Raw genomic sequence first — 21,400 nt, 5'->3', positions numbered from 1 at the left:
ATCCCTCAGCCACACATTTATCCTCCACCTCATTCTATTCCTATACTCACTGTCACATAGCACAGGCAGTAATCCCAAGATTAAACTTGAGCCTCCTCAGGGAAAGGCTATCTTAAACTAGGTGTTGTGTAATAAGCCAGATCTTATTAGGGAGCTTAATGCAACGGAACCCTTAAGAGGCAATGATCATAATATGATTAAATTCATACTGCAATTTGAGAGGGAGAAGTACAAGTCACATGTATCAGTGTCGCAATGGAATTACAGAGGCATGATTGAAGAACTTACCTGGGCGAATTGGAAAGCCATACTGGCGGGGTTGATGGCAGAACAGAGGTGGCTGAAGTAACTGGGAATAGTTCATATTGTGCAGGAGTTCTCAAATAGCAGAGTTAGGCAACTATGACTGACAAGGGAAGTTAACAACTGCATAAAAACCAAGGGAAGGGCATATAAGGTAGCAGAAGTGAGTGGGAAGTTGGATGATTGGGAAGCTTTTAAAATCCAACAAAAGGCAACTAAAAAGCTATAAGAAGGGGAAATCTGAATTATGAGGGCAAACTAGACAATAATATAAAGCTTTTCAGTTATATAAAGAATAAAATGGAGGTGAGAGTTGATATTGGACCACTGAGAAATGATGCTGGTGAGGTAGTAATGAGGGACAAAGAAATAGCAGATGAACTTAATAAGTACTCTGCTTCAGTCTTTACTGTGGAAGACACTAGCTGTATGCCAGAGGTCTATGAGTGGCAGGGAGCAGGAGTGTGTGTTATTGCTATTAAAAAGGGAAAAGTGCTAGGTAAACTCAAAGGTCTTAAGGTGGATAAATCAACTGAACCAGCTAGATTCCCTGGAGCATAGAAGAATGAGGGGTGATTTGATAGAGGTATATAAAATTATGATGGGTATAGATAGAGTGAATGCAAGCAGGCTTTTTCCACTGAGGCAAGGGGAGAAAAAAACCAGAGGACATGGGTTAAGGGTGAGGGGGGAAAAGTTTAAAGGGAACATTAGTGGGGGCTTCTTCACACAGAGAGTGGTGGGAGTATGGAATGAGCTGCCAGACGAGGTGGTAAATGCGGGTTCTTTTTTAACATTTAAGAATAAATTGGACAGATGCATGGATGGGAGGTGTATGGAGGGATATGGTCCGTGTGCAGGTCAGTGGGACTAGGCAGAAAATGGTTCGGCACAGCCAAGAAGGGCCAAAAGGCCTGTTTCTGTGCTGTAGTTTCTATGGTTTCTAAGTGTGAAGGGAGCAACAAGTTCCTTCCTGTTATTTGAAGTTAGTCCATCTGTCAGCCTAGGAATATTTGCCATAGTCTCTGAAAAACTTACCCTTCATATACCCCTTTTCACTTTAAACCAGTACATGAGTGTCTGTCCCAGCTAGGTATTGTTAGAAGTATGTTAGAATAGATTAAAAAGAGGTTCATACATAGAAACAAAGAGCGAGAATAAAAGGATATTTTTCAGACTGGGGGGATGCTTGACCCTCAATTGTTTACTATTCACATTATTGACCTGGAGGAGGGAATGGAACAGAAAGTTTCTAAATTTATTCATGAATTTTTAAAAATTTTATCAGTGATCAATCAGCATTTGGGAGCTCTGACCAGTGACCAATCTGGACATAAGAAGTTTGAGAGGAGGGGATTTCACTCAGGTCCACTGACCAAGTAGGAAAAGACAGTGGTGGATCGTGGCAGCTTACTTGGAGCACTGACCAACAACCAGTATTTGAGATTGATTACAAAGAGTAAATTAATGGAAGTCGGGGTAGCGCAGTGGTCATAGTTGGAGTGGTCAGAGTTAGTCGTAAGGTCTTAGCTCTTCAAGGCTTCAGTCGGAGAAAGCAAATAAAAAGAAAAGCTCTAGGTAAAATCAGTTTTCCTTCTTTACATCTGCTCAGTTAGGACAGTAGAAATGCCAGGCAGAATAGTTGAATGCTCTCTTGTGGGATGTGGGAAGGCAGGGAGACCTCCAGTGTCCCTGACAACTACAACACCGTGAAGTGCTTCCAGTTGAAGCTTCGAACAATCCACATTAAGGAGCTGGAGCTGGAATTGGATGAGCTCCAGATCATTCAGGAAACTGAGAATGGCCGTATAGAGAGGTAGTTACACCCAAGATGCAGGACACAGGAAACTAGGTGACAGTCAGGAAGGGGAAAGCAGTTAAGGTGTCAGTGCAGAGCACCCCTGTGGCCATCCCCTCAACAACAAGTACATCACTTTGGATACTCTCAGGGTGAGGGATGATCTTACAGAGGAAAGTCACAGTGGTTGGGTCTCTGGCACTGAGTCTGCCTCTGTGGCTCATGATGGGTGGGGAGAAGAGGCACGCTGTGGTGATGGGGGGATTCTGGGAATGAAAGGGTTATCATATGAGGAACATTTGTACTCGCTGGAATTTAGAAGGATGAGGGGTGATTTCTTTAAAACCTTTCAAATGTTGAAAGGCCTAAACAGACTAGATGTGGAAAGGATGTTTCCCATGGTGGGGGAGTCTAGGACAAGAGGGTACAGCTTCAGGATATAGGGGCGTCCATTTAAAACAGTGACGCAGAGAAACTTCTTTAGTCAGAGGGTGGTGAATGTGTGGAATTCATTACCACAGGCATCTGTGGAGACCAGGTCGTTGGGTGTATTTAAGGCAGAGCTTGATAGGTTCTTGATTGGAGATGACATCTAAGGTTACAGGGAGAAGGCTGGAGTGGAAAAAAGGATCAGCCTTGATTGAATGGCAGAGCAGACTTGATGGGCCGAATGCCCTAATTCTTAATGGTCTTATGGGATTCATTAGTTAAGGGAATAGACAGGAGGTTGTGTGGAACTAGATTCCCAGATGGTATGTTGCCTCCCGGTGCCAGGGTCTGGGACATCTCAGATAAAGTCCTCAATATTCTTAAGTAGGAGGGTGAACAGCTAGAGGTTCACGTAGGCACCAATGACATGGGTAGGACAAGTGATGAGGTTCTGCGTGGGGAAATCAGGGAATTGGGTGCTAAGTTAAAGATCAGGTCCTGCAGAGTTGTGATCTCAGGATTGCTACCCATGCCATGTTCCACTGAGGCCAGAACTAGGAAGATTATTACAGTTTAATATGTGGCTAAGAAGTTGGTGTAGGAAGGAGAGCTTCAGATTTTTGGATCATTGGGCTCTCTTCCAGGGAAGGTGGGACCTGTACAGAAGGGATGGTTTGCACCTGAACTGGAAGGGGACTAATATCCTAGTGGATGTTAATGCTGCATGGTGGGATTTAAACTAGAGCTGCAGGGGATAGGAACCAGATTGCCAGAGCAGTCCATGGAGAAATTGTGGAGACAGATGTTGGAAAGACCTTAGACAAAGTCAGGAATCAAAAGGTTGAGCATGGTGCAACTAGTATCCTGATCTGTATATTTTTCAATGTAAGAAGTATCGTAGGAAAGGCAGATGAGCTCAGGGCATGGATCAACAACTGCAATTATGATGTTGTATTAACTTGTCAGACACAATTGCAGGAAGGGCAGGACTGGCAGCTCAATATTCTGGGGTTCTGTTACTTTATACGTAACAGAGCAGGAGTGATTAAAGGAGTAGTAGTCAGGGAAAGTGTCGTGGCAGTGCTCCATCAAGACAGACCAGAGAACTCGACTAGTGAGATGTTATGGGTGGAACTGAGAAATAAGAAAGGTATGCGAAAATGGGGCTATATTTCAGATCACCCAACAGTCCAAGGGATTTAATGGAAGAAATTTGTAAAGAGATTACAGGCTGCTGCAAGAAACATGAGGTTGTTATAGTAGGTGATTTTAACTTTCCACATAGTGACTGGGAATCCCATACTGTAAAACTACTAGATAGGATAGAGTTTGTCTAATGTGTTCAGGAAAGTTTCCTTCATCAGTATGTAAGATGTCCCCAAAGAGTGTGATACTGGATCTGCTATTGGGGAATGTGACAGAAGTTTGTGTAGGGGAACACTTCACATCCAGTGACCACAATGCCATTAGTTTCACATTAAAATGCAAAAAGAAAGGTCTGTTCTGTGAGTTGAGATTCTTGGCAGGATACTTGGTAGTGTAGAGGAGCAGAGGGATCTGGGGGTACATGTCCACAGATCCCTGAAAGTTGCCTCACAGGTAGATAGGGTAGTTAAGAAAGCTTATGGGGTGTTAGCTTTCATAAGTCGAGGGATAGAGTTTAAGAGTCGTGAGGTAATGATGCAGCTCTATAAAACTCTGGTTAGGCCACACTTGGAGTACTGTGTCCAGTTCTGGTCGCCTCACTATAGGAAGGATGTGGAAGCATTGGAAAGGGTACAGAGGAGATTTACCAGGATGCTGCCTGGTTTAGAGAGTATGCATTATGATCAGAGATTAAGGGAGCTAGGGCTTTACTCTTTGGAGAGAAGGAGGATGAGAGGAGACATGATAGAGGTGTACAAGATAATAAGAGGAATAGATAGAGTGGATAGCCAGCGCTTCTTCCCCAGGGCACCACTGCTCAATACAAGAGGACATGGCTTTAAGGTAAGGGGTAGGAAGTTCAAGGGGGATATTAGAGGAAGGTTTTTTACTCAGAGAGTGATTGGTGCGTGGAATGCACTGCCTGAGTCAGTGGTGGAGTTTAAGTGAAGTTTAACTTCACACTAGTGAAGTTTAAGAGACTATTAGACAGGTATATGGAGGAATTTAAGGTGGGGGGGATATATGGGAGGCAGGGTTTGAGGGTCGGCACAATATTGTGGGCTGAAGGGCTGGTAATGTACTGTACTATTCTATGTTCTATATGAAGAAAGGTCAATTTTGATGATATCAGAAATGTGTCCTCTGGTCTTGGATTCTTCCACCATAGAAAACATCCTTTTCATATCCAGTTTATTAGGGCCCTTCACCGTCCGATAGGTTTTAAGGAGGTCAACCCTCATTCTTCTGAATCCTAGTGAATACAGGCCTAGAGCAATCAAATGCTCTTCATATGGTAATCCTAGGATCATTTTCGTGAACCTCCATTGAACCCTCTCTAGTTTCAGCACATCGTTTCTAAGATAAAGTGCCCAAACTTGTTCACAATACTCCAAGTGAGGCCTCACCAGTACTTCATAAAGCCTCAACATTACATCCTTGCTTTTATATTCTAGTCCTCTTGAAATGAATGCTAATACTGCATTTGCCTTCCTCACCACAGACTCAACATGCAAATTAACCTTTAGGAAATCCTGCACAAGGACTCCTATGTCCCTTAACGCCTCAGTTTTTTGTATAAACTGTCCATTTAAAAATAGTTATTCCTTTCATTTTTTCTATGAAAGTGCATGACCAAACACTGCTCGACACTGTATCCCATCTACCATTTCTTTTTCCATTCTCCTAATCTAAGTTCTTCTGTAGCCTCTTTACTTCCTCAAAACTACCTGCCCCTCCACCAATCTTCAAATCTTCTGCAAACTTTGCAACAAAGCCATCAATTCCATCACCCATCATTGACATATAACATAAAAATAATTGGTCTCAACACACTAGTCACTGACAGCCAGTTTGAAAAGGCTCTCTTATTCCCACTCTTTGCCTCATGCCATTCAGTCACTGCTTAATCCATGCTAGAATCTTTCCTGTAATATCATTAGTTCGTAGCTTGTTAAAGACCTTCTGAAAATTCAAGTACACAACATCAACTGATTCTCCTTACACTGCTTCTTGTTTCTTCAAAGAATTCCAACAGATTTGTCAGGCAAGATATTCCCTTGAGGATACCATGCTGACCATAGTCTATTTTATCATGTGCCTCCAAGTACCCCAGAACCTCATCTTTAATACCCAGCATCTTCCCATCCACTGAGGTCAGACTAACTGGTCATCAATTTCCTTTCTTCTGCCTCTCCCCCTCCCTTAAGATATGGAGTGACATTTGTAATTTTCCAGTTTTCCGGAACCATTCCAGAACCTAGTGATTCTTGAAAGATAATTACTAATGCCTCCACGATCTCTTCAGCCACCTCTTTCAGAACCATGGGGTGTATACCATTTGGTCCAGGTGACATATCTATCTTCAGACCTTTCAGTTCTCTAAGAACCTTCTCTCTAGCAATGGTAACTTCACACACTTAATGACCCCTGACACATGGAACTTCCACTATACTGCTAGTGTCTTCCACAGTGAAGAATGATGCAAAATATTTATTTACTTCCTTCAGTTAGTCCTGACGAAGGGTCTCGGCCTGAAACGTCGACTGCACCTCTTCCTAGAGATGCTGCTTGGCCTGCTGTGTTCACCAGCAACTTTGATGTATGTTGCCAAAATATTTATTTAGTTCATCTGTCATTTCATTGTCCCCCATTATTACCTCTCCAGCTTAGTGTCCCAGTAGTCCTCTCTCTTACACTCCTTGTATCTGAAGAAACTTTTGGTATCCTCTTTAATATTATTGGCTACCTTATCTTCGTATTTCATCTTTACCTTCTTAATGACTTCTTTAGTTGCCTTCTGCTGGTTTTTAAGAGCTTCCCAATTTGATCATATTATGATCATTTTCCCCTAAGGGTTCTTTTATCTTAAGCCCTCTAATCAGTTCTGGTTCATTGCACAACAGCCAATCCAGAATAGCTGATTGTGGGCTTGTGGCTCAACCCCAAGCTGCTCTAAAAAGCCATCTCATAGGCACTCTAGACATTCCCCCTCCTGAAATCCAGCACCAACCTGATTTTCCCAATCTACCTGCATATTGAAGTCCCCCATGACTATTGTAACATTGCCCTTTTGGCATGCATTTTCTATCGCCCATTGTAATCTGTAGACCATATCGTTACTACTGTTTAGGTGTCTGTATACAACTCTCATCAGGGTCTTTTTACTCTTGCAGCTCCTTAGCTCGATCTACAATGATTCGACACCTTCCGACGCTGTGTTACCTCTTTCTAATGATTTGATTCCACTTTTTTCTAACAGAGCAATGCTGCACCCTCTGCCTTCTAGCCAGTTCTTTTGATACAATGTGTATTCTTGGACATTAAGCTCCCAGCTATAATCTTCTTTCAGCCATGATGACTATGACATCATACATGCCAGTCTGCAACTGTGCTGCAAATTCATCTACCTTATTCCATATACTGCGCACATTCAAATGTAACACCTTCAGTCCTGTATGCACCCTTTTCAATTCTGTTTGCCTTTTACATTGCAACTCATCCTGTTTACTGTAATTTTGCCGATCAACATCCTCTCCTGACTACACATTGCCTCTGTTTGTAAACCAGCTACTTCATCTTCAGTACTGATATCTGCTTTTCCTCCAATACTTCTTGCATTGAAATATGTGCAGCTCAGGACCCTGCTCACTATGCTCAACCTTTTGATTCCCAACTTTGTCTAAGGTCTTACCAACATCTGTCTCCACAACCTCTCCACTAATTGTTCTGGCACTCTGGTTCCCATCCCCCTGCAAGGCATTTGATAAGGTACCCCATGCAAGGCTTATTGAGAAAGTAAGGAGGCATGGGATCTATGGGGACATTGGTTTGTGGATCCAGAACCAGCTTGCCCACAGAAGGCAAAGAGTGGTTGTAGACGGGTCATATTCTGCATGGAGGTCAATGACCAGTGGTGTGCCTCAGGGATCTGTTCTGGGACCTTTACTCTTCGTGATTTTTATAAATGACCTAGATGAGGAAGTAGAGGGATGGGTTAGTAAGTTTGTTGATGACACAAAGGTTGGGGGTGTTGTGGATAGTGGGGAGGGCTGTCAGAGGTTACAGCGGGACATTGATAGGATGCAAAACTGGGCTGAGAAGTGGCAGATGGAGTTCAACCCAGATAAGGGTGAGGTGGTCAATTTGGTAGGTCAAATATGATGGCAGAATATAGTATTAATGGTAAGACTCTTGGCAGTGTGGAGGATCAAAGGGATCTTGGGGTCCGAGTCCATAGGACGTTCAAAGCAGCTGCGCAGGTTGACTCTGTGGTTAAGAAGGCATATGGTGTATTGGCCTTCATTAGTTGTGGAATTGAATTTAGGAGCCGAGAGTTAATGTTGCAGCTATATAGAACCCTGGTCAGACCCCACTTGGAGCACTGTTCTCAGTTCTGGTCGCCTCTGGAAGGATGTGGAAACCATAGAAAGGGTGCAGAGGAGATTTAAAAGAATGTTGCCTGAATTGGGGCGCATGCCTTATAAGAATAGGTTGAGTGAACTCGGCCTTTTCTCCTTGGAGCGACGGAGGAGAGGTGACCTGATAAAAGTGTATAAGATGATGAGAGGTATTGATCATGTGGATAGTCAGAGGCTTTCTCCCAGGGCTGAAATGGCTGCCACAAGAGGGCACAGGTTTAAGTTGCTTGGGAGTACGTACAGAGGAGATGTCAGGGGTAAGTTTTTTTACTCAGAGAGTGGTGAGTGTGTGGAATGGGCTGCCAGCAACTGTGGTGGAGGCGGATACGATAGGGTCTTTTAAGAAACTTTTGGATAGGTACATGGAGCTTGGAAAGATAGAGGGCTATGGGTAACCCTAATAATTTCTAAGGTAGGGACATGTTCGGCACAACTTTGTGGGCCAAAGGGCCTGTATTGTGCTGTAGGTTTTCTATGTTTCTAACTCTAGTTTAAACCCCACTGTGCAGCATCAACAAACCTTCCTGCTAGGATATTAGTCCACTTCCAGTTGAAGATTAACCAATCAGAGTTCCGTTGTCCCACCTTGTTTAAAATCGTATTCCAAAACAAGGTGGGCAAGTGAAAACTTGATTAGTTGAAAACTAACCAATCAGGAGGGACGGACAATGGGAGTTGAGCATATATGCCACCAGGCTAGAAACACCTAGTTATCATCCTTGATGAAGATTACAGAGCTGGTCATGAAAACATTGGTTGAAATCAACACCTGGACCTAGCTGGAAGAGGAGTTTATTTTTCATACATGCCTGGAAAGCACTAGATCTTTTTTATTTGTGTATTGATTTATGAAACCCTCCTGGATGCATTTACCAAATTCAGCCCCATCTAAACATTTTACATTAAGAAGGTCCCAGTTTATATTAGGGAAGTTGAAGTCTCCCATGACAACAACCCTATTGTTTTTACTCCTTCCCTTATTCTGTATATCTGTTCCTCAATAGCCTGATGACTATTGTGAGGTGTGTAGTACAACCCCATCAAGGTGATTGCACCTCTCCTATTTTTGAGTCTTACCCATATAGACGCTGTGGACAAGCCCTTCCTTGTGCCCTCCCTGAGTGCAGCTGTGATCGCCCCTGATTAGTCGTGCAATTGCCCCTTTCCTCCTTTTTTACCTCCCTCTCTATCTTCTCTAAAATATCGAAACCCTGAGGTATTCAGCACGCGTTCCTGATCCATGCTCTAATTTCATCACTTTTACCCATAATACTGCAGACATTAAAATACACACTCCTCAAATTTATACATCCCATCATATTTATTTCTTTGCTCCTGTCAGTTTTTACTAGCCCTGATATCCATCTTCCTCTGCATTCCTCCACCTTTGGATCCGGTGCTCTGGTTCCCATCCCTCCGCCAAACTAGTTTAAACCTTCCTGACTAGTGAACCTCCCATCAGGGTATTGGTTCCCCTCCAGTTTAGTTGCAATCCAACTCTCTTCTACAGGTCACCCCTGCCCTAGAAGAGGTTCCAATGATCCAAGAATCCAAAACCCTGACCCCTGCACTAGTTCCTCAGCCACATGTGGCACCAGGATTACTATCTTGGAGGTCCTGCTCTTCAGCATCTCTTCAGCAGGACTAATTCCCCATTTCTGCCTATGTCATTTGTGCCAATGTACAGCATGACCCTCCCCTTGAGAATATTCTGCAGCCACTCTTGAGACATCTTGGACCCTGAGAGGCAACACACCATCTTGCATCTCTTTCACAGCCACAAAATCTCCTGTCCATTCCCCTATCACTATTACTATTACTAGGTTCCTATCACTATTACTCTACCTGACTTTACCTTTTCATGTTGACCTTCGGAGTCAGCCACAGTGCCACTGGGTGCTGCCTCTGTGTCCTGATAGTTATCCCCCAACAGTATCCAAAGGGATACACTAATTGCTGAGAGAAATGGCTACAGTGAAACCCTGCACTGACTGCTTACTCCCTTACTTCTCCTGGTGATCACCCATCTACTATCTAAAACCTGCACTCTGGGTATGATCACCTCAGTGGAAGTTTCATCTATGAACCTCCTGGATGGTCCTAAGCATATCTAACTCCAGCTCCAGTTCCAGTTCCTTGACTTTGTCAGTCAGGAACAGACGTTGGGTGAACTTCCTGTAGACGTAGTCACCAGAGAGCCTGTTAGGTACCCTTAAATTCCATATCTCACAGCAGGAGCATTTCACTGCCTTAACTATCATCCTACCTACGCTGAATAAATGACTAAGAATATACAGATATACAGTGTCTTCTCTCCAAAGCCTTTTGAGTTTTGCACTCATCTAGTTTTCCTGGAGTGGTATGCCAGTATAGTGGTTAGCACAACACTTTACCATACCGACAACCCAAGTTCAATTCCTGCTGTTGCCTGTAAAGAGTTTGTATGTTTTCCCCATGACCACATGGGTTTCCTCCGTGTGCTCTGGTTTCCTCCCACAATCCAAAGATGTACTAATCGGTAGGTTCATTGCTCATTGTCCCATGATTAGGCTCAGATTAAATTGGGGGCTGCTGGCAGTGTGGCTCAAAGAGCCACAAGGGCCTATTCCATGCTGTATCTCAAGAAATAAATAAACAAACATATTCAGTCTCTTTTTTCTGAGCTTGTTAAATCTTTGGTTCTAACTTCTCAAGCCTATGTATCTAATTAACTAGCTCTCCCTAGATCCCATATGATCTAATTTTTCATAGCAGCCTACCACGCATGGATGGCTTGGTAGTGTAGCAGATAGGATCACTCTGATGGCTCAATCAGGGACGGGAGAAGCACACAGGGACGAGGTTTCTTGCAGGCCGGCTGCACTCGTTTAAAAGGAGAGCTTTGTGGGTGTTTGGTGTCATTCCAGTGGCCCAATCAGGATTGGGAGCAGTGCAGAGAGAAGCAAGTAAAAGCACAGAAGGGACAAGTGGAGCAGCCATTGTTGGAGTGGGCCAGTGGTGAGACTGGGAGTGTCAGGCTTTGGCTCAAAGGAAGCTTCAGCTTGGAAGAGGCATTGTCTCTAGGGAAGTTGTAAGTTTCTGTTAAGTTTCCCTTCTTTCTTACTGTATCAGGGGTACTTAGTGCAGTTTAAATGGCCGTTGTGTGTTATTCATGCCAGATCTAGTTCCCTGGGAGACTCAGATTCTCCCAGGGAACTAGATGTGCATGAAGTGCATTCAACTCCAGTTCCTTGTTAGGGATCTGGAGCAGCAGGTAGATGACCTTTGGCTTGTATGGGAGAGTAAGGAGATCATCAATCGGAATTACAGGGAAGTAGTCAGTTGCAGGAGGTGAGTAGCTGGGTGACTGTCAGGAGAAACAAATGTGAATAAGCGGAGCATCCCTGTGGCCATTCCCCTCAATAATAAGTGTACTGCTTTGGATACTGTTGTGTGGGGTGACCCCGGGGAATGCCATGGAGACCAGGTTACTGGCACTGAGCTTGGGTCTGTGGTGCAGAAGGGAAAGAGGGAGAAGAAGGGAGTGGTAGTGATAGGGGACTCAATAGTCAAAGGAACAGACAGGAGATTCTTTGGATGTGGACACCTGAATGGCATATTGCCTCCCAGCTACCAGGATCAGGGACGTCTTGGATCACGTCCACAGCATTTTGGAGATGGAGGGAGATCAGTCAGATGTCTTCATACATATTGGTACCAATGACATAGGCAGGAAAAGCAAAGATGTCCTGAAGAGAGAATTTAGAGAGCTAGGCAGAAAGCTGAGAAGCAGGACCTGCAGGGTAGTAATTTCTAGATTGCTACCTGTGCCACAGGTCAGGGAGGGTAGTAGCAGGATGACTTGGCTGATAAATGCGTGGCTGAGAAACTGGTGCAGGGCACAGGGCTTCAGGTTCTTGGATCAATGGGATCTCTTCTGGGGAGGTTTGACATGTACAAAAGGGATGGGTTGCACCTGAACCAATATTCTCATGGACTGTTAGAGCTGTTGGGGAGGGTTTAAACTAATTTGGAAAGGGGATGGGAACTGGAGTGAAGGGACTCAGGATAGGAAGGATGGTTAAAAAGCAAATATAGCACCAAGTCAGACTGTTGGGAAGGGCAGGCAGATGATAGGACAAAATTGCAGCCAGAAGGGAGAGTATCAGTACATTAGGGATGCAAAATCAAAAATGGTAGCAAATACAGTAGTCAAAGTGTTATATCTCAATGCACGGAGTATAAGGAATAAGGTGGATGATCTTGTTGCACTGTTACAGATTGCCAGGTATGATGTTGTGGCCATCACTGAATCATGGCTGATGGGTGGTTGTAGTTGGGAGCTGAATGTCAATGTCCAAGGTCACACAATGTATCAGAGGAATAGAAAGGGGTGGTGTGGGTTTGCTGGTAAAGAATGGCATCAAATCATTGGAAAGATGTGACATAGGATCGGAAGATGTTGGATGGTTGTGGGTTGAGTTAAGAAACTGCAAGGGTAAAAGGACCCTGATGGCAGTTATATACAGGCCTCAAAACAGTAGATGGGATGTGGACTACAGATTACAATAGGAAATAGAAAAGGTGTGTTAAAAGGACAATGTTGTGATGGTCGTGGGAGATTTTAACATACAGATCGATTGGGAAAATCAGGTTGGTAATGGATTTCAAGAGTGAATTTGTTGAATGCCTACGAGATGACTTTCTGGAGCAGTTTGTCATTGAGCCTACTAGGGAATCAGCTATACTGGATTGGGTAGTATGTAATGAACCAGAGGCGACTAGGGAGTTTAAGGTAAAGGAACCCTTAGAAGACAGTTATCACAATATGATTGAGTTCAGCTTGAAATTTAATAAGGAGAAAGTAAAGTCTGACATAGCAGTATTTCAGTGGTATGAGAGAGGAGTTGGTCAAACCTGATTGGAAGGAGATGCTGGCAGGGATGTTAGCAGAGCAACAATGGCTTGAATTTCTAGGAAAAATGAGGAAGTTGCAGGACATGTGTATTCCAAAAACAAAAATACTCAAATGGCAAAATAGTATAACAGTGGCTGACAAGGGAAGTCAAAGCTAATGTAAAAGCAAAAGAGAGGCATACAACAAAGCAAAAATTAGCAGGAAAATGGAGGATTGGGAAGCTTTTACAAGCCTACAGAGAACAACTAGAAGAATCAATAGGAGGGGAAAGACGAAATATGAAAACAAGCTAGCAAACAATATCAAAGTAGATAGTAAAAGCTTTTTCAAGTATATAACACAATAAAAGAGAGATGAGAGTGGATCGTTAGAAAATGAGGCTGGAGAAATAATAACAGGGGACAAGGAGATGACAGATGAACTAAATGAGTATTTTGCATCAGTCTTCACTGTGGAGGACACTAGCAGTATGAATGATGCTGAAGAGTGTGAGGGAAGAGAAGTGAGTGCAGTCACTATCACAAGGGAGAAGATGTTCAAAAAACTGAAAGACCTAAAGGTACCTAAGTCACCTGGACCAGATGAACTGCACCCTAGGGTAGCGGTAGAGATTGTGGAGGCATTAGTAATGATCTTTCAAGAACCATTGGACCGTGGCATGGTTCTGGAGGACTGGAAATTTGCAAACGTCTTCCACTCTTTAAGAAAGGACAGTGGCAGCAGTAAGGAAATTCTAAACCAGTTAGCCTGACCTGAGTGGTTGGGAAGATTTTGAAGTCAATTGTTAAGGATGAAGTTATGGAGTACTTGGTGACTCAGGACAGGATAAGAAAAAGTCAGCATGGTTTCCTTAAGGGAAAATCTTACCTGATCAACCTGTTGGAATTCTTTGAGGAAATTACACATAGGATAGATAAAGGGGATGCAGTATATTTGGACTTTCAGAAGGCCTTTACAAGGTGCCACACATGTGGCTGCTTACCAAGTTAAGAACCACTGGTTTTACAGGAAAGTTATTAGCATGGTTAGAGCATTGGCTGATTGGTAGGAGGCGACAAGTGGGAATAAAAAATATTCTTTTCTGGTTGGCTGCCAATGACTAGTGGTATTCTGCATGGGCCGGTGTTGGGACCACTTCTTTTTATGCTGTATATCAATGCTTTAGATGATGGAGTAGATGGCTTTGTTGCCAAGTTTGTGGATGATATGAAGATTGCTGGAGGGGCAGGTAGTGTTGAGGAAACAGGAAGGCTGCAGAAGGACTTAGACCAATTAGGAAAATGGACGAGAAGGTGACAAATAAAATACAATGTTGGAAAATGCATGGTCATGCAATTTGGTAGTAGAAATAAATGTGCAGACTATTTTGTAAATAGGGAGAAAATCCAAAAATCTGAGATGCAAGGGGACTTGGGAGTCCTTGTGCAGAACACCTTAAAGGTCAACTTGCAGGTAAAATTGGTGATGAGGAAGGAAGTGCAATGTTAGCATTCATTTCAAGAGATCTAGAATACCAGTGCAGGAATGTGATGCTGAGGCTTTATAAGACACTGGTGAGGCCTCATCTTGAGTATTGTGAACAGTTTTGGGCTCCTCATCTTAGAAAAGATGAGGTGGCATTGGAGAGGGTCCAGAGGAGGTTCACAAGGATGATTCTGTGAATCACATGAGGAATGTTTGATGGCTCTGGGCCTGTACTCATTGGAATTTAGAAGGATGAGGGGGATCTGATTGAAACCTTTCAAATGTTGAAAGGCCTAGACAGAGTAGATGTGGAAAGGATGTTTCATATGGTGGGGCAGTCAAGGACAAGAGGGCACAGCCTCAGGATAGAGGGGCATCCATTTAAAACAGAGATTCAAACAAATTTTTTCAGCCTGGCAGCTATGGAGACCAGGTTACTGGGTGCATTTAAGGTGGAGATTGATAAGTTCTTGATTGGCCACTGGATCAAAGATCACAGGGAGAAGGTGGTGGGTGGGGAGAAAGGAATTGACCATGATTGAATGGCGGAGCAGACATGATAGGCCAAATGACCTAATTCTGCTTCTGTATCTTATGGTCATAACACTATTACAATACCAGCAACACAGATTCAATTCAAACACTGTCTGTAAAGAGTTTGCACTTTTTCCCTGTGACCTCATGGGTTTCCTCCAGGTGCTCTGGTTTCTTTCCATATTCCAAAGATGTACAGGTTGGTATGTTCGTTGGTTACATGGGTGTAACTGGGTGGCACAGGCTTATTGGGCTACAAGGGCCTGTTAACATGCTTATCTCTAAATTTTAAAAAATGTAGAATCCTATCAAAGGCACCATCATTCCAGCTATAGACCCAATGAGCTACCCTCCCTTAGGTTAGCACCTCTAGAATGAACACTTTCCATGACAGATCCAACCACCCTCAGACTATCATCTCCCATCTTCACAAGTTTCCTTGCCTGTAAGGCAAACCTTGCTAGTCCAGAGATCCTGGACTAGAACTTGACCATGAATTCTAAGCCTATATGTGTCTTTGTTTGATGGTAGGGGGTTAAGCAGCGCATTTGTCAGAGCTGTTACTCTTTGGTATCCTGGTTCACATACCGTCTTCTCAGAGAGTGGGCCCAGGATGAGACAGACTTGCTTTGCAGTCTGAGTATCTGGTGTTTCGAAGAGATGCTGGATAATTCTATTGACCACAGGATAACTATCATCACCAGTGAGGGCCAGGCTTTGTGCTGCAATCCAACGATCAGACACATCTCCTGGAGTTTAAAAAGAAAGCATTCATTGCTTGCGACTCCAACATTATTTCAGGCACCAATACAAACCAGTGATCTGCAACTTCTTGCTTCAAATGACTGGAAACCAAATGGGGAATCTCAGAGAAATAGTGGTTGGGATGGGTGAAAATTGAAACAATTAATCATGATACTGTTAGTTATGGCTCTATGAGGGCTGACTGGCCTCCAAGAAGGAAGCTGACATGAGGCTTCAGGCCTCAGATCTGAGTACAAGAGCACACCTGCAGCAGTGTGAATGGGCACTATACAGTCAGTGAATTGTTCAGCTGACCCAGGTACACGTAGAAGATCCCACAGCACTAATGATGAACAGCAGCATTGTTCTTACCTATGCTCTGACTAGCATTTATACCTCACAAACATACCGATGAAAAATAATTTATCTTGTTATTATTCACTGCTGCCCCATTGGCTCTCATCCTTTCTCCAACAGAACAATAACTATCAAGAATATTTGCTAGCCATTTTGAATGGATGTGAAGGGTACTAGATAAAATTCAAAGACCCTTATGTCACATAGAGATGGTCTTTACCGTGAAGGAGGGTATCCTGAAGAATCTCTTCGACTTTTTCATTCATTTTCTCCATCGTGATGTGACAAATTGCTGCAGCAAATCTCACCCGATGGTTGCTACTGGTCAGGGCCTTACTGATGAGCAACATGAGAGCCTCTGGGATAGCCTGAACTTCATTATTACCTCTTGAGAAAATGTGGATACCTTTTCTACAATCTACAATAAGTTAGAGGCATTTAAAAGTATTTAGTTTGATGAAATATGTCATTAATTTGTAAATACTCTTATTGCTCCTAGCCTTCTGTTCTATGTTCACTTATTAACTTGGACTTTTCCTGCGCTTTGCCATTATATTCAACAAGCGATTTTATGAAAGGAATGGTGCTAGTAGTATTGAGGCATAAAATGGGGCCTGATCAAGTGTGTATCCCAGGACATTGTGAGAAATAAGAGAAATTGTGAGGGTCCTGACAGAAGGAAGATATCACAGAGACCCTTAAAGACATAGCCATTGTTAGCCAGTGATGAAGTTCCAGAAGACTGAAGATGACTAATGATGTTCCATTGTTCAATAAGGGTAGGAAGACAGGCCAGGAAACCACAATGATCCTGACTTCAGTTGTGGGGAAGTTGCCCATGGAAATTCTCAGGAACTAGATCTACCATCCTTTGGATAGTCAAGGCCTGATCATGAATAGTCAACATGGTTTTGTGCATGCAAGGTGATATCTGATGAATCTTTTGGAGATTTCTGAAGAAGTAACTAAGGGGATAAATGAAGGTAGGGCAGTGGATTTTGTTTATACAGACTTTAGTAAGGCCTTGAATAATCCTTGATCAGCTTTGCAAGTTGCATGGGATTCAGATGGAATTAGTGAGTTGGATTCAAAATTGGAAGCAGAGGGTGATAGTTGAAGATTGATTCTTTGTCTGGGGCTTGTAATTAGTGGGGTGCCACGGGGGTCAGTGTTAGGTTTTCTGTTGTTCATTCTTTATAGAAATGATTTAAATATGGATGTATATAGTGCGATTAGCAATTTTGCTGATAATACAAAATTAGAGGGTGTTGTTGATTTTGAAAAAGGTTAAAATGAATTGCAAGGGGATCTTTATCAGTTAGGTAGGTGGGCTGAGGAATGGCAAATGGATCAATTTAGGCGATGCATTTCGGACAGTGAAAATAGAATAGGACTTATACAGTACAATTAATGGCAGTGCGCTGATGAACATTGTGGAACAGGGGGATCTGGGAGACCAAGTACACAGCTCAGTGAAAGCTGCCGTGCAAGTAAACACAATGGTGAAGAAGAGAGCTGAAGAAGGCATTTAGCACGTTGGCTTTCATCAGTCGGGGCACCAAGTCAAACAGTGGGGACATTATGTTGCTGTGATACAAAATATTGGTGAGGCCACAACTGGTATATTATGATTGTTTTAGTCACCTTGTTATAGGAAAGGCATTGTCAGCCTGGAGAGGATGCAGAAGAGATTTACAAGGATACTTCCTGGACCAGAGGACCTGAGCTTTAGGAAGAAATTGGCCACACACAGTGATCTTCATTCTTTGGAGAATAGGAGAATAAGGGCTGACCTCAGAGAAATTTATGAAATCGTGGCAGGTATTGACAAGATAACAGAGGAGGGGTTTAGAAGAAACCTAAGAAATAACCTCTTATAGCAAGTACCCAGAATGAACTGCCAGGGAATGTGGCTCAGGCAGATACAATTACAACATTTGGATATGGCCCTTGTGGCTACAGGGGTCAGGGGGTATGGAGGGAAGGCTGGGTTCTGAGTTGGATGATCAGCCATGATCATAATAAATGGCGGTGCAGGCTCGAAGGGCCGAATGGCCTACTCCTGCACCTATTTTCTATGTTTCTATGTTTCTATTTAAGAGCTATTTGGATAATTACATGGAGGGGAAGGTGCTTGGACAACACAGACAACTGGTAACAGCAATGATGTTATGTTTGACATGGGCCAGTTGGGCTAAAGGGCCTGTTTACAAGCTGTTTTTTTTTGACATGTATTTCTTTATACCTTGCATGGTACTGCTGCCATAAAACAAAAAAAAAATTCACAACATTGATAATAAACTTGATTTGAATGTCTAAATAGTGAAACAGCATTTCCCTTCACACAAAGCCATGTTAACTTTCTCTTATCAGTTCCTGCCTTTCCAGATTAGAAACATAGAAAACCTACAGCACAATACAGGCCCTTTGGCCCACAAAGCTGTGCCAAACATGTCCTTATCTTGGAAATTACCTAGGGTTACCCATAGCCCTCTATTGTTCTAAACTCCATGTACCTGTCTAGAAGTTTCTCAAAAGACCCTATTGCATCTGCCACCGGCAGCCCATTCCACGCACTCACCATTCTCTGCATATATAACTTAACCCTTCCAAGTACCTTAAAACTATGCCCTCTTGTGTTAGCCATTTCAGCCCTAGGAAAAAGCCTCTGACTATCCACACGATCAATGCCTCTCATCATCTTATACACCTCTATCAGGTCACCTCTCATCCTTCATCGCTCCAAGGAGAAAAGGCCGAGTTCACTCAACCTGTTTTCATAAGGCATACTCCCCAATCCAGGCAACATCCTTGTAAATCCCCTCTGCACCCTTTCTATGGTTTTCACATCCTTCCTGTAGTGAGGGGATCAGAACTCAGCACAGTATTCCAAGTGGGTCTGACCAGGGTCCTATATAATAGGTTCAACATTACCTTCCAGAACAGATCCCTGAGGCACACCACTGGTCACTTCATGCAGAATATGACACATCCACAACCACTCTTTGCCTTCTGTGGGCAAGCCAGTTCTGGATTCACAAAGCAATGGATCCCATGGCTCCTTACTTTCTTTCTCAATACTTTCTCAATAAGCCTTGCATGGGGTACCTTATCAAATGCCTTGCTGAAATCCATATACACTACATCTACTGCTCTACCTTCATCAATGTGTTTAGTCACATCCTCAAAAAATTCAATCAGGCTCATAAGGCACGACATGCCTTTGACAAAGCCATGCTGACTATTCCTAATCATATTATGCCTCTCCAAATGTTCATAAATCCTGCCTCTCAGGATCTTCTCCATCAACTTACCAACCACTGAAGTAAGACTCACTGGTCTATAATTTCCTGGGCTATCTCTGCTCCCTTTCTTGAATAATGGAACAACATCCGCTATCCTTCAATCCTTCGAAACCTCTCCCGTCCCCATTGACGAAGCAAATATCATCGTTAGAGGCTCAGCAATCTCCTCCCTCGCCTTCCACAGTAGCCTGGGGTACGTCTCGTCCAGTTCCGGTGAGCTATCCAACCTGATGCTTTCCAAAAGCTCCAGCATATCCTCTTACTTAATATCTACATGCTCAAGCATTTCAGTCTGCTGAAAGTCATCCCCTGAAAGTTAAGAGCCCATGGTATTAGAGGACAGTTACTAACATAGTTAGGGCATTAGCTGACTGGTAGGAGGCAGTGAGTGGGGATAAAAGTATCCTTTTCTGGTTGGCTGCCAGTGATTAGTGGTGTTCTGCAGGAGTCGGTGCTGGGACCACTTCTTTTTATGCTGCATACAAATGACTTAGATGATGAAATAGATGGCTTTGTTGCCAAGTTTGCATATGATACAAAGATTGGTGGAGGGACAGGTAGTGTTGAGGAAACAAGTAGGATGCAGAAGGACTTACACAGATTTGGAGAATGGGCAAGAAAATGGCAAATGAACTTTGGTAGTAGAAGTAAATGTGTGGACTATTCTCTAAACGGGGAGAAAATCCAAAAATCCGAGATGCAAAGGGACTTGGCAGTTCTTGGGCAGAACACCCTAAAGGTTAACTTGCAGGTTGAGTCAGTGGTGATGAAGGCAAATGCCATGTCAGCATTCATTTCAAGAGATCTCGAGTTACAAAATACACCTGGGCTAAGATGTTAACTGTCCTGTGCTATCACCAGTGGGATCATCAGTTGATCTGCCACCTGTCTTCAGGAGTTTCGGCCCGCTTATGTTCAAGACTCCCTCGAGGTGGTGGGCCAGCAGTGCTAAAGCTTTAAAAACTTGGCATCTGCCTCTATCAGAGTTGTTGGTCACTTCCATCCAACAGATAGTCTGCTCTTCAGGTGCCTATGCAACTACTGAAGGGGTTTACAAGATATGTATACACTGTCTGACTATCTGCCCCTCTGGACATACTTGGTCCACACCCATGCTGATCCTTTCTCTGCTGCCTCAGCTACAGCCCTGCTGGTTGACTTGATCTCTCTTCTAGTGAAGCCAAGGTCACACAGCCACTTCTGGAGAGTGAATGCAATAAACCCACGGCAGCCTACTTCGAATGGATAGCATGAGACCTTCCACCCTCTGTCTCTGCACTCTGATCTTAATTCTGCATACTTGGTTAACTTGCGCTCATGGGCTTCATCGATGTTGTCTTCCCAGGGGACTGTGAGTTCACCAATAACCACTTCTCTACTGGTGTCAGACCATACGATTATATCTGGACGCAATGTGGTGAAAGCTATTTGCTCTGGGAAACTGCCTTTCCCATCCAGGTCAGCCTTGACACACCAATCATTGGCTGAAGAAAGTATGCTTGATCGTGAGCCTGTGTTGTACATCCTTGACTTGGAGCCTTCTTTCACAAATGATATGCGATGTTCTGTGCAGCAAGGGGCATGAGATAAGTTGTGCTGCAGTACTCTCTGCTCAACCGCTTCTGTTACAACTTTGAGAACGTTGTTATGTCTCCAAGTGTACATGCCACTGGAAAGATTGACTCTGCATGCACTCAAGATATGTTGAAGTGTTCCCTTCTCACCACAAGCAGCACACTTGTCTGTCTTATCTTCATACCAGGTGCTGAGGTTGGCAGGTATTGGGAGCAGATCGTATGCTGCTCTGCATAGAAAAGAAATGTGGAGTGTTTCCATCTGCCACAGAACATTCCAAGATAGATGTCGTTGTTCAACACTTTCCCACCGGGTCCAAGCCCCTTGTTTGGCCAGGTCAGAATACAATGAGGCTTTATAAGGCACTGGTGAGGCCTCATCTTGAGTATTGTGAACAATTTTGGGCCCCTCATCTTAGAAAAGATGTGCT

General features: G+C 43.5%; 1 protein-coding gene across 5 annotated transcripts in view; it reads right to left on the bottom strand.

Annotated features, from left to right (window-relative positions):
• heatr4 (HEAT repeat containing 4) overlaps positions 1–21,400 on the bottom strand; it is a 130,284-nt gene that overhangs the window by 56,454 nt on the left and 52,430 nt on the right. For 4 of the 5 annotated variants that reach the window (XM_063054396.1, XM_063054417.1, XM_063054406.1 and 1 more), the window contains exons 7-8: positions 16,311–16,508; positions 15,578–15,738 (exon numbers count right to left, since the gene is read on the bottom strand). In XM_063054396.1, coding sequence (XP_062910466.1) covers positions 15,578–15,738; positions 16,311–16,508 — 359 coding nt within the window. The remainder of the gene's footprint in view (positions 1–15,577; positions 15,739–16,310; positions 16,509–21,400) is intronic. The other variant, XM_063054433.1, reaches the window with a different exon arrangement.

The sequence above is a fragment of the Mobula hypostoma genome, chromosome 1 (genome assembly GCF_963921235.1).
Source record: "Mobula hypostoma chromosome 1, sMobHyp1.1, whole genome shotgun sequence".
Lineage (NCBI taxonomy): Eukaryota > Metazoa > Chordata > Chondrichthyes > Myliobatiformes > Myliobatidae > Mobula > Mobula hypostoma.
The sequence above is the reverse complement of the archived record's forward strand: the minus strand, read 5'-3'. Positions and strand labels throughout refer to the sequence as shown.